General features: G+C 37.2%; 1 protein-coding gene across 8 annotated transcripts in view; it reads left to right on the forward strand.

Annotated features, from left to right (window-relative positions):
* Positions 1-31: 31 nt before the first annotated feature.
* PMS1 (PMS1 homolog 1, mismatch repair system component) overlaps positions 32-13760 on the forward strand; it is an 88255-nt gene continuing 74526 nt past the window's right edge. For 2 of the 8 annotated variants that reach the window (XM_034654844.1, XM_019799066.2), the window contains exons 1-3: positions 32-152; positions 840-961; positions 5174-5324. In XM_034654844.1, the coding sequence (XP_034510735.1) occupies positions 5193-5324 (132 nt within the window). In that variant the 5' untranslated portion in view covers positions 32-152; positions 840-961; positions 5174-5192. Of the gene's footprint in view, positions 153-176; positions 701-839; positions 962-2854; positions 3000-5173; positions 5325-13760 lie in introns of those variants that run through there. The other 6 variants (XM_034654845.1, XM_034654847.1, XM_034654846.1 and 3 more) reach the window with 6 other exon arrangements.

Below are 13760 nucleotides of genomic sequence, written 5' to 3' on the forward strand. Positions count from 1 at the left end.
GGCAAGGCGGGACTAAGCGCTGCGTGCCTAGTGCCCGCCCAGTCGCGCGCTGGGGGAGAGTCCGGGATCCGCGAGGTTGGGTTTGTGAGTTCGGCGGAACGCTGGCTGGTTCGCTAGTGGATGGTAATTGCCCACCTCGCGAGAGCAAGAAGGTAGTGTTGTTTGCCTAACGGGCATTCATTCTTGTCTTCTCTTAGTCTCAAGGGTCCCTTCCCCTCGACTTGTCCCGTTTGGCGTGAGAGCGCGGCTGAAAACCTTGTGCCTCCTGCCCACTCCCCCCTCCCGCCCCCGGCCCCTCGCCAAGAAGGGGCGGGAAGCGGACGAAGCCGGGCTCGTGGGCGCGCACGCGTGGAGAGCGGTCTTTAAGAGGGCTCGGTCGGTTTTTGTCTGGTTTAGCCATTCCTCACTAAATCGTGCTTGGGCCTTTATTGCAGCCCATTTCCCAGGGCCTTCTGAGTGCAGGATTTAAAGTTGTTTGCCAGGCAGACATTTTAACTCCGGACAGCCATAACTCGTGAGTGTGGTATATATTGTGTGTTGTGGCGTCTTACAAGTGATGTAAGCAAACTCTCATCACTTAACCCTGATTTTTACTGATGTCATTCTGCATTTATCTACACGTTGAAGACAGGCACCTGTATGACATGCTGAGGAAATGTGAATACCAAAAATTGATCTTATTTGAGAATGGAAAGAAAAGGTCAGATAATTTGTAATTATCTTTCTGAAATCGAACTTCTGTTGGCTCTCTGAAAACAATTGGGTTATGTTTATTGTTTTTAAAGTAAATTATTTCATTGTGTTTGCCTATAGCTACACGTTCTCTGCTTCTTTTTTAGGTACCTTGTTGTCCTTAACTGATTTTCCTGGATGGTACTCTTTTCAGGAGTGTTTGATTTCCCTCTCAGCAAATATGGAGGAGGACTGATTCCTGATATTCTCACACATTCTATGCTGTGATGTAAGCCTGATAACTCTTTCACTTTTCAAAAGGTGTCATTTGGTACACATATGGTAGAATGCTTTCAATGTTCTACAGGTTATGCCAGGGCTATGAGATTAATATAAAATCTCTGTCCTCAGAGAACTCTGAGCCAGGAGGAAGAGACAGAAAAACAATAGAATAGCCTGTGATCTATTTTCATTTGGAAATAAGGAAAACGTGCTGTGGGAGTACACAGGAAGAAATGCCTAGCCTGTTGAGGTGGGGAGGGGTCAAAGTTGGAGCAGTTAAGCAAGGCTTCCTTGAGGAGGTGATACTTGAACTAAATCCAGAAGGATGGTTAGAAGTCTTTGGTAGAGAAAGAGAACCTTGTGAACTAAGGAACAAGTGAGTGCCAACACATTAAGAGAGACAAGTTGTGTAGTATGACAGGTTTACTCTGTAGTTGGGGAATAGTGGAATGAGATCAGAAAGGTAGAGGTCCAGTTAAGGATTTTGAACTTTATCTGATTAGCTGGAACTCTTTATAAAACTTTAAGTAGGATAACAACATGATGAGAATTAAATATAGAAAGAACCCTACCATTGGTTGAGATTTGAGGCAAAATATCAATTAGGTGGTTATTTCAGTACTTCAGGAGAGAATTGTTCAGAGGCTGAACAGAGGTTATCGGTATAGAGAGGAGAGGACTAGTTTGAGAAATGTTTAGGTAGTAGGATAGATAGGACTGAGTGGCAGGACGTAGAAAGTGAAGAGAATTTCTGGGATGACTTCAGGATTTCTAATTTTGCCTTGTGAGACTGGACGAGCAAGGCCTTTGGAATCAAACATGCCAGGGTATGCAGGTGTGCATGTGTCACTGACTAGTTTTGTGATCTTGAATCTTGTGATCTTGATATTATAAAACTTTCAAATTTCATTTGTGATAGAGGAGTGATAGGGTTGTTGTGAGGATTTAAATGGGATTTTATATATATATGCAAAGTTGCTTATGATAGCTGTTATTTTTATTATCAAACAAATACAGGAACAAAAATGGTCAAATAGAGAAAGATCTGAGATCGTTTTGAGACATGTTCAAATGTAAGGTTCCTCTGACTTATCTAAATGATGATATTTAGAAGGTTCTTGAAAACGAGGTCCTGCAGTCCAGAAAAGAGTCTGGTTAGGAGATATAGGTGAGATAAGAGATGATATGGAAGTTAAAATAAAGTTTATAAAGGGAGGAAATTAAGGCAGTGGTGACTTGCTAGGAAGGAGGACACTCTTCCTAATGTTTACATTGGAGTGCTGATAAATTTTTTTTTTTTTGGCCCTTGATTAGTATTCTTCAAGTGCTTGCCATGAGTGAAGTACTCTGATTATTCTGTGTTGCATCCAGAAATGCATAATATATACTTGCTTGCGTTCAGAAGTTGTACAGGTCAGGACAGGGTTGTGATAAACATTCCACATAAGTAATGCAAACCAAGTTCTTTAGGAATGTGGGGGGGGGTCATTCCTGGTTGAGTGATCAGAAGACCATGTTATAAGTGGCTGTGGAACTGAGTCTAGAATGATAGATAGGATTGCACTAGGAGGAAGTAGAGATACAAGCAGCATGGGATTGCTGGCAAAGGAAGATCAAGGTTTTTGATCTTAGTCACTAAAAATAGTATATATTAAGGGAAATAGTGAAGTGAAGTGGAGGGTATAGGGAGGGGAGCAGGAAGATAAATTCTGTTTTACAAATAATTATCTTGAGGTAGCCTTGACACTGATTGTTAGAAATGCCTGTTTTAATGTGGAAAGAGAGAGATCTCTGTTGGGGATATAGTTTTAGAGGTTATTTTGGCTTCCTAAAGAAAGAAGATGATCATTGGGGTAATAGGGTTGAGGGAACAATTTTTGTTTTTGTTTTTGCTTTGAAGGTCAAGATGCCTAAAGGCAGACTGGTTAAAGTACTGAGGTGAAAGTTCTTAGGAGAAGAGACATTGACCTGGGAGTTAGGGAAGAAGAGTGTGGACAGAGGTGTAAACATTTTAAGAAACCAGAGGACACAGTGGGGTGGAGGAGGTAAGATGTGTGTGAAGATAAAGAGTTCATGCTATGGTCTGCCTTGACATCAGTATTGGGATGAAATGAGGGGCTTGTGGGAAAATAGATTTTGAAAGAGAGATTGTAGAGAATGAGGCAAAAATACTGAGTTTAATATGGGGATTGCTCAGAAAGAGTAAAAGATGAGGCGATGCTAGGTTTATACTCAAAGTCTGATCAGTGTTTTCTTGGATCCTTGGCATTCTCAAACTAAGGTAGAAGACCTCTTGAACCCAAGCCTGATCTGGTTGCAGGCCATGGGTAACCCCTGTGGGAGTAGGGATTAGAAGATGGGTGGGGAAACTATTCTTTTAAGAGTTTAGAGGAACTCAGTGTAGTCCAAGTATCCTGACATCTTTAACATGTGTATGCAAAACACTGTAATAAGTTAGATTCATTATCTTCTTTACTACTCACCATAACCATATATTATTATCTCCATTTTTGTAGATTAGATGATTTTTAGACTTTAATTATAATTATTAGCGTTATATAACTATTAGCATAGGAGCTAGGATATAATGAAAGTGATGTGATTTCCTCTATATAGTACTCTCGAATAGAACTATCATGTATGCCACATATATATAATTTTAGATTTTCTCGTAGTCACATTAAAACAAGTAAAAAAAAAAGTGAGGTTAATTTTAATAATATAATGAGATAGGCTGATATATTCAGAATATCATTTCATCTTGTAGTCAGTGTAAGAAATAAATAATCATGACCTGAGCCAAAGGCAGATGCTTAACTAACTGAGCCACCTAGGCGCCCCTACAGAACATTTTATATGTGCTTGCTTATTTGATCTTCACAACAAACCTATGAAGCACTATCTCCATTTATAGAGGTGATGAATTGATTTTACAGAGGAAGTTAAGTGATAAGCTTCAGTTTATATGTATTAAATGTGAACCTCTAAACCTGTTTTTTTAGACTCTAGTCTGATATGTTTTTCTGCTATGCTGATCAGGTTTGCCTTGTACAAAGCAAAATATAGTTATATTTATTAACTGTCACCAGTTAATATCACTCAGATCTCAGTGTGTTGATCTCTTCCCAGAAATGCATCCCTTAAATTCCTCTGCAATTGTTATAGTGACTATACTCCCATTTCTTACATGAGTCTGCTGTTTTATGTCTTAATTTGCCTGAGAATCCTAAATGGATATATTTTAAATTTTCTTTGTCTTTGGCATTGCTGTTTTGTTTGGATTTAAATTCCATAGGATCAAATCATGTAAGCATGTGAGTCATGGTAAATTAAAGAAGTACCTAGGATTCCCCTCCTCCCCATTTTTTTGTCTTGAATTAAGGAGTTTCATGTTGTCAACCTCGTGTTTTTTATTTTCCTTAAGTCTTTTCCGAAATTAAGCATTAAGGCAAAAGCAAACACTGCTCCCTGCATGTTTTACACGTGGGATTTCCATAAAAGATCTTTTTTTTGTTTGTTTCTTTGTTTGAAAGGGTTTTAGACAAAGGATTTTTTTTTTTTTTTGCTAAAACAATTAGTGGTAGAGAGATCTTGAATGTAAGGTTGGATTGCATGTAAAGGACTTTGAATGCCAGCACAGAGATTTGAGCTTTATCTTGGAGAGCTACATTATTAGAATGATGTTTTAGGCACGGTAGTATAGGAGATAGAGCTATCTGGTGTGTCTGACATCTGACTAGTTTAGATGAGCAGTAATGCTAAGGTATAGGCACCCTAACTCCAGTAAAGCTTAGTAATTGAAAAAGACATTGTAATTCATCAAAACATATAGATGACTAATGATTTTTGAGATTGCCATAAAGGCTTATGAGTGAATGACATTACATCCCACGGGGATAGCACCACCTGGTCATTCCTACCCTGGTAGATCATATATTACACTTATTATAGCACAGTTTTTCTTACTGTTCTTGAACTATTACTGTAGTATGGATTTAGCAACTAACTTCTCTGTGCCTCAGTCTTATAAAACGGAGGTGATAATGCCACCTATTTAAAAAAATTGTAATACATAAATGATTTAATACTGTGTGTGCTTGCAGTAGAGCCTGGCATAGTGGGAAGTTCAGTAAATGTGAGCTGCGATTAATTGTTGTTGCTATCAGATCTGTTAGGAATGTTTAACAATTTTTATTTGTACAACTTACATTTTATCTAGCTACTGTACTAATACTAGAATGAAACAGTTGCCTGCAGCAACAGTGCGCCTCCTTTCAAGTTCTCAAATAATCACTTCAGTGGTCAGTGTGGTAAAGGAGCTCATTGAAAACTCCTTGGATGCAGGTGCCACGAGCATAGATGTTAAACTGGTGAGTGTCCCTGAGAAGCCAAATACCTTTAAAGAAAAAAAGGTCTGGGCAGATGATTTCTTCTTACAGCTATTACCTTTCTCTTCTTTCTTTTTACTAATAAGTTGTTTTTAGGACATTGCATTTTTTGTCTTAAGAGTAAATTCTTAAAAATAAGTTTTATTTAAATCGATACTGCAGTAACACTAAAGGAAATTCTAAAAGAAAATGTGTTCTTTAGGACTCCATCACCTAAAACGTGAATCTAATTTGTCCATGTTTTCTACTAATTATTCTTGGTTATTTATTTGTTTATACTCATTTGTATTTTATCCTTTCCACCTAATCTGATTTCAAAACTAAATCCCTTCTTTTGTCATAGTGTTCACATTAAAAAATCTTAAATGCTATGTAGTAAATAAGTTGAGTTAATATGATTTATGACACTTCTTATGGTTTGTTACAATTAGTTGGCATGTCTACCTCCCTTATTATAAACTACTAGCTTATAGAGGTAAGGTCTATATTTTTTCATTTTTGTGTCCTCCATACCTGGCCAGTGCCTGGTATATAAATGGTGAATAAGTTGTTTGAGTGAATATAGGAATTCATTTTTTTATAATCTTCTAATTATCAGATATTTACATTCAGTATTATAACGTTAGAAATAATACCGATAAAAATCTTTGTAGGAAAGAGACTTACCTTTTCAATATATATATATATACACACAGAGATAACTTATGTATAGAATGCACATGTATGCATGTATATGTAGTTGCAATTGCTCCTTATAAAAACCCTGTGATTTATCTACTACTATACTTTTTTTTTTTTTAACAATAATGAAGGTTCTGAGAACTTGCCCAAAGTCCTATAATTAGTAAGTAGCAAATCTGATTGCAGTTCAGATCTTTCTGTTTCTAAAACCCATTCAAGATCTTTGCTTTATGCTAGTGGTTCTAATAACATTTGGGTACATCAGAATACTTTAGGGAGTTTATTAAAACAGTTACTGGGCTCTAAAATTTCAGATTTTAGGCAGGGCCCAAGAATTTATGTTTACAACAGGTTTCTACTTGATGCTGAAAACTCTGTTCTATACCATACCAAACCTGTTTTTGTTTTAAATAATATACATTTGGCCCTTGAACAGCACAGGTTTGAACTGCATGAATCTACTTAGACGTGGGTTGTTTTTTTTGATCAGTACAGTACTGTAAATGTATTTTCTATTCCTTATGATTTTCTTAATAACATTTTCTTATTTTTAAATTTACTTTGTTGTAAGAATATAGTGTATAATACAAATAACATATAAAATATGTGTTAGTTGACTTTTTATGATGTTGGTAAGGTTTCTAGTCAATAGTAGGCTATTAAGAGGAGGCTATTAAGAGAAGATGGTGGACTAAGAGGACCTAAGCTCACCTTGTCCCACATATACAACTAGATAACACTCACATCAGTATAAATAATCCAGAAAAGACCTGAAGTCTGGCAGAACAAACTCCACAACCAAAGGTAGAGAAAAGGCCACATCAAAGAGAGTAAGAAGGGCAGAGATGCAGTGAGGAGTGAAACAGACCAAGGCATTCCATGGAGGGGAGTAAACAGCAGGTGTGGAGAGGGGAGAGAGACAAACTATGTCACACCAGGGAACTGGCACAGGGAAGATGAATCCCCATATTTATCTTTGAAAGCCAGAGGTGCTCAATTTCATGAATTCTTAAAACCGGCAGGTCTTACAGCCTGGAATTTTAAAAGTCAGCAACCTCCATTCTGGGAGAACCTGGAGGGCAATAGGAAGCGGAATCCCTGCCCTTAAAGAGAGCACAACAAACAGCCCTCAGAGTTACAGTTTAGAAGCAGCAGTTTGAAAATTGGAGGGACAGTAGTTTATTCATTTCAGAGCATGTCCTGGAGGTCAGGGATCACTGAGGGACTCTTCCAGGAACAAAGGAGTGGGCAGACACCATTTTTCTCCCATGCGCCCCCCCCCATAAACACACAGCCACCTGTGAGAACCACCGTAGCACTGACACTACCAAACTTGCTTGCACCAAGTCCTCCCCATACCCCCAACACCACACTTGAGCAGATCCACCCTTCCCAGTTACATATGCTTCAGTCCCGGCATTTTGAGTCCCCTCCGCCAGAAGACCAGTGCAGACCTTCCTAACACCTCATCTCCCAACCCATGCACTTTGCGGTGCCCAGTCTGGCAATGGCAGCAGGTCTCATTTGGCAGCAGACCAGCACTTATTGTTAAAACTGCACACCCAACCCCAGCCAGGGACCACACACTGCCCACAGTAGACAAAGAGAGTCTCTGCAGAACACTGCAGTGAAGGAAAAAGTGGCCAGGACACAACAGCAGGGCACCCCCTGAAGTACCAGGTTCTGGTGAACAGGGGACACTGCACTATAGGACACTATAGGACTTCTTCATAAGGCCATTATTTTCAACAGCAGAAGACAGATGACATGCCTAACACACAGAAACAGACCCAGAGAATGAGACGCAATGAAGAGACAGAGGATATATGTCCCAAATGAAAGAACAGGGCCAACCACAGTACGAAACCTAAGAGAAACAGATATAAGTAATATGCCTAATAGAGAATTTAAAGTAATGATCATAAATGTACTTGACTTGAGAGAAGAGTGGAGGACATCAGTGAGATCCTTAACAAGGAGATAAAAAAGAACTATGGATGAAAAACACAATAAATGAAATTAAAAATATACTAGGTGAAATAATAGGCTAGAGGATGCAGAGGAGCAAATTAGCAAACTGGAACACAGAGTAATGCAAAGTAATCAAGCTGAACAAGGAGAGAAAAAAAGTATGTAGAATGAGAATAGACTTAGGGAACTTGGCTACTTCATCAAGCATAATAACATTTGCATTATAGGGATCCCAGGAAAAGAAAGAAAAGGGGGAAGAAAATTTATTTGAAGGAATAATAGCTGAAAATGTCCCTAATCTGAGGAAGGAAACAGATTCCGATCCAGGAAGCACAGAAAGCTCCCAAGAAAATCAACCGAAGGAAGCACACACCAGGACACATAATAATTAAAATGGCAAAAAGTAGTGATAAAGAGCAAATCTTAAAAGCAGTGAGAGAAGAGAATACAGTTACATACAAGGAAACCCCATAAGCCTATCAATGAATTTTTCAGTAGAAACCTTGCAGGCCAGAAGGCAGTGGCATGATAAATTCAATGCATTGAATGGAAAAAATATGCAGCCAAGAATACTCTATCCATCGAGGCAATCATTCAGAATAGGAAGAGAGATAGAGTTTCCCAGACAAAAGAAAGTTAAAGGAATTCATGACCACTAACATTCAAGAAATGTTAAGGGGGACTTTTTGAGTGGAAAGGAAAGACCATAAGTAGGACAGTACTAAAGCAGTAAAAATAAGTATGTCTGTAAAAATCAGTCAAGTGATTCACAAAAGGATGTAAAATATGATACGATATATTTATAATACTGGGGGGAGAAAAGTAAAGAATAGATTCAAACTTAATGACCATCCACTTAATGTAGATTGCTATATGCAGAAAATGTTATGTACAGACGAAATGGTAACCACAAATCAAAACCCTGTAATAGATATGCAAAAACAAAGAGAAAGTAACCCCAGTATATAAATAAAGAAAGGCAGCATAACTTGAAAGAGAGCAAGAGAAGAAAGGATCAGAGAAGAGCTGCAAAAACAACCACAAAACAAGTACCCAAAGGCAATAAATACATATCAGTAATTATTTTGAATGTAAATGGACTAAATGTTCCAGTCAAAAGACATAGGGTGATGGAATGGATAATAAACCAAGACCCTTCTATATACTGCCTGTGAGACTCATTTCAGACCTAAAAACACCTGTCAAATAAATGTGGGGGATGGAGAAACATTTTTCATACAAATGTATGTCAAGAGAAAGCTGGGGTAGCAATACTTATATTGGACAAAAGAGACTTTATTTTTTAATTTTTTTAAAAGATTTGATTTCTTTATGAGAGAACAAGTAGGGGGACTGCAGAGGGAAAGGGAGAAGCAGCCTCCCCACTGTGCAGGGAGCCCGATGTGGGGCTCAGTCCCAGGACCCTGAGATCATGACCTGAGCTGAAAGCAGATGCTTAACTGACTAAGCCACCCTAGTCTTTAAACAAAGATGGTAACAAGAGGCAAAGGACACTATATAATAATAAGGGAACAATCCAACAAGAAGGCATAACAATTGGAAATATTTATGCACCCAATATGGGAGCACTCAAATGCATAAAACAGTTTTTAATAACAAACAGAATGGAACTAATCAACAGTTATACAATAATAGTAGGGGACTTAAACACCCCACTTACATCAATGGACAGGTAATCTACAAGGAAACAGTGGCTTTGAATGACATGTTGGACCAGATGGATTTAACAGATATATTCAGAACATTCCATCCTAAAACAGAATACACATTCTTTTCAAGTGCATATGGAACATTCTCCAGAATAGATCACATATTAGGCCTCAGAGCAAGTCTCAATATATTCAAAAAGATCAGTTATATACTATGTATCTTTTCTGACCATAATGCAATGAAACTAGATATCAACCACAAGAAACAATCTGGAAAGAGCACAAATACATGGAGGTTATATAATATGCTATCAAACAATGAATGGGTCAACCAAGAAATCAAAGAAATAAAAAAAAGTATATGGAGACAAAAGAAAATTCAAAATCTTTGGGACGAAGCAAAAATGAATCTAAGAGGGAAGTTTATAGCAATACAGGCCTACCTTAAGAAGCAAGAAAAATCTCAAATAACCTAACCTTACACTTAAAAGAACTAGAAAAAGAACAAGCAAACCCAAAACCAACAGGAGGAAGGAAATAATAGACTAGAGCAGAAATAAATGTTACAGAAACCAAAAAAAAAAAGGTAATAGAACAATCATGAAAGTAGGAGCTGGTTTTAGAAAAGATCAAAATTGTTAAACCTCTAGTCAGACTCATCAAAAAAAAAAGGTCTGAAATAAAATCATAAATGAAAGAGGAGAAATAACTAACACCACAGACAGACAAAAGATTGTCAGACAATATTATGAAAAATTAAATGCCAACAAATTGGACAATCTAGAAGAAATGGATAAATTCCTAGAAACATATAAACTACCAGAAGCTGAAACAGGAAGACAGAAAATTTGAACAGACTAATTAGCAGCAATGAAATTGAATCAGTAATCAAAAAACTCCCAACAAACAAAAATTAAGAATGAGCTGGCTTCCCAGGGAAATTCTACCAAACATTTGAAGAAGAGTTAAAACCTATTGTTTTCAAGCTATTCAATAAAATAGAAGAGGAAGGAAAACTGCCAAATTCCTTCTGTGAGGCCAGCATTACCCTGATACCAAAAGCACATAAAGACACCACAATGAAGGAGAACTACAGACCACTATCTCTGATGAACATAGATACAGAAATCCTCAGCAAAAATATTAGTAAACTAAATCCAATAATACATTAAAAAAATCACTGTGATCAAGTGGAATTTATTCCTGGGTTGCAAGGGTTTTTCAATACTTGCAAATCAGTCAATGTGATACATCAATAAGAGGATAAAAATTGTATGATTATTTATTTTAATAGATGCAGAAAAAGCATTGGACAAAGTACAACATCCATTCATGATAAGAACCCTCAACAATGTAGGTTTAGAGGGAGCATACCTCAACATAATGAAGGCCATATAAGAAAAACCTACAGCTGCCATCATACTCAATGGTGAAAAACAGCTTTTCCCTTAAGGTTAGGAGCAAGACAAGGATGTCTACTCCCACTACTTTTATTCAGCCTATTTCCAGAAGTCCTAGCCTAGCAGTCAGACAACAAAGAGGAATAAAAGGCATCTAGATTGATAAGAAAGAAGTAAAACTTTCACTTTTTGCAGATGACATGATAATGTATATAGAAAACCCTAAAGACTTCACCAAAAAACAGCTAGGACTGATAAATGAATTTAGTAAAGTCACACAATACACGATTAACATACAGAAATCTGTTGTCTTTCTATATACTAATAAGCAGCAGAAAGAAATTAAGAAAACAATCCCTTTTACAACTGCACTGAAAATAGTAAAATACTTAGGAATAAAGTCAACCAAGGAGGTGAAAGACCTGTACTCTGAAAACTATAAAGCGTTGATGAAAGATATTGAAGACAATACAAAGAAATGGAAAGATGTTCCATGCTCATGGGTTGGGAGAACAAATATTGTTAAAATTGTACCCAAAGCAGTCTACACACTTAATACAATCCATATCAAAATACCAACAGCATTTTTCATAGGACTAGAACAAACAATCCTAAAGTTTGTATGGAACCACTAAAGACCCCAAATAGCAAAGCAATTTTGAAAAAGAAAAACAAGACTGGTGATATCACAATTTCAGATTTCAAGTTATATTACAAAGCTGTAGTAATCAAAACAGTATGGTACTGGCACAAAGAGACACATAGATCGTTGGAACAGAATAGAAAACCCAACAGTAAATCCCCAATTACATGGTCAGTTAATCTTCCATGAAGGAGTCAAGAACATGCAATAGGAAAAAGACAATCTCTTCAACAAACGGGTGTTGAGAAAACTGTACAGCAACATGGAAGACTACTTTCTTACACCATACACAAAAATAAACTCAATATAGATTAAGGACCTATATGTGAGACCTGAAACCATAAAATCCTAAGAGCACACAGACAGTAATTTGACTTTGGCCATAACAACATTTTTCTAGGTATGTCTCCTGCGACAAGGGAAATAAAAGCAAGAATAAACTGTTGGGATTACATTGCAATAATTGGGACTACTATTGGGAGTGCATCACAAAAAAACAAAACAAAACAAAAAAAACAAAGGAAACAATAATAACACAACGTACCGAATGGGAGAAGATCATTGCAAATGACGTTCCCAGTAAACAGTTAGTATCCAAAATATATAAAGAAGTGATACAACTCAACACGACAAGACCCAAATAATCCAATTAAAATATGGGCAGGAGACATGAACATTTTTCCAAAGAAGACATCCAAATGGCCAGCAGAGACCTGAAAAGATGTTGACATCACTCATCATCAGAAAAATAAAAATCGGAACTATTGAGATATCACCTCACACCTGTCAGAATGGCCAAAATCTAAAAAACAAGAAGCAAAAAGATATTGGCAAGGATGTGGAAAAAAGGAACCCTCTTGCACTGTTGGTGGGAATGCAAACTGGTACAGCCACCATGGAAAACAGTATGGAGGTTCAACAAAAAGTTAAAAATGGAACTATCCCATGATTCACTTGTTGCACTACTGGGTATTTGCCCAAAGAATACAAAAACACTAATTCAAAGGGATACATGCCCCCCTATGTTTATAACAGAATTACTTATAATAGCCAGATTATGGAAGCAGCCCAACTGTACATTTATAGATGAATGGATAAAGAAGTGGTGTATATATACGATGGAATATTATTCAACCCTAAAAAATGAAATCTTCCCCTTTGCAATGATGTGAGTGGAGCTAGAGAATATAATGCTCAGCAAAATAAGTCAGAGAAAGATAAATAACATGTGATTTCATTCATATGTGGAATTTTGGAGACAAATGAGCAAAGAAAAAAAAAAGACAAACCAAGAACTGGACTTTTTTTTTTTTATTAAGAGATTTTATTTATTTATATGACAGAGACAGACTACGAGAGAGGGAACACAAGCAAGGGGAGTGTGAGAGGGAGAAGCAGGCTTCCTGCGGAGCAGGGAGACTGATGTGGGACTTGATCCTAGGACCCTAGGATCATGACCTGAGCTGAAGGCAGCTGCTTAATGGCTGAGCCACCCAGGCGCCCCCCAAGAACCAGACTCTTAACTACGGAGAACAAACATGATTACTAGAGGGGAGGTGGCTGTGGGGATGGTGAAATAGGTGAATGGGATTAAGAGTACACTTATCTTGTTGAGCACTGAGTAATACATGGAAGTGTTGAATCACTGTATATCACCTGAAACTAATATAATATTCTGTTCACTATGCTGTAATTAAAATTTTTTAAAAAAAATAGTATGCTATTAAGTTTTTGAGGAGTCAAAAATTATACATGGATTTTTGGCGATGTGGGAGTCAGCACCCCTAATCCCTACGTTCAAGGGTCAACTGTATTGTAACCTCTATAAACTTGGAAATTTATTAAACCCAAAGAAAGACAACTTATTTTTTTTAGGCATTTCATATAGTACAGTCTGATTAGGATACAGTCTTTGGTAGATTTCACTTTTGAATCTTAGGCAGGCAGACATATACCTAGTTCTTAAAGCTCTCTGGAAGAAAAATATGTTTCTAAAAATACTGTTAGAAAGCAACAGAAGTCCTCTTATAAAAGTAAAGTACATGTTTTTATA

Source organism: Ailuropoda melanoleuca, chromosome 2 (assembly GCF_002007445.2).
Source record: "Ailuropoda melanoleuca isolate Jingjing chromosome 2, ASM200744v2, whole genome shotgun sequence".
In the NCBI taxonomy this organism is placed as follows: domain Eukaryota; kingdom Metazoa; phylum Chordata; class Mammalia; order Carnivora; family Ursidae; genus Ailuropoda; species Ailuropoda melanoleuca.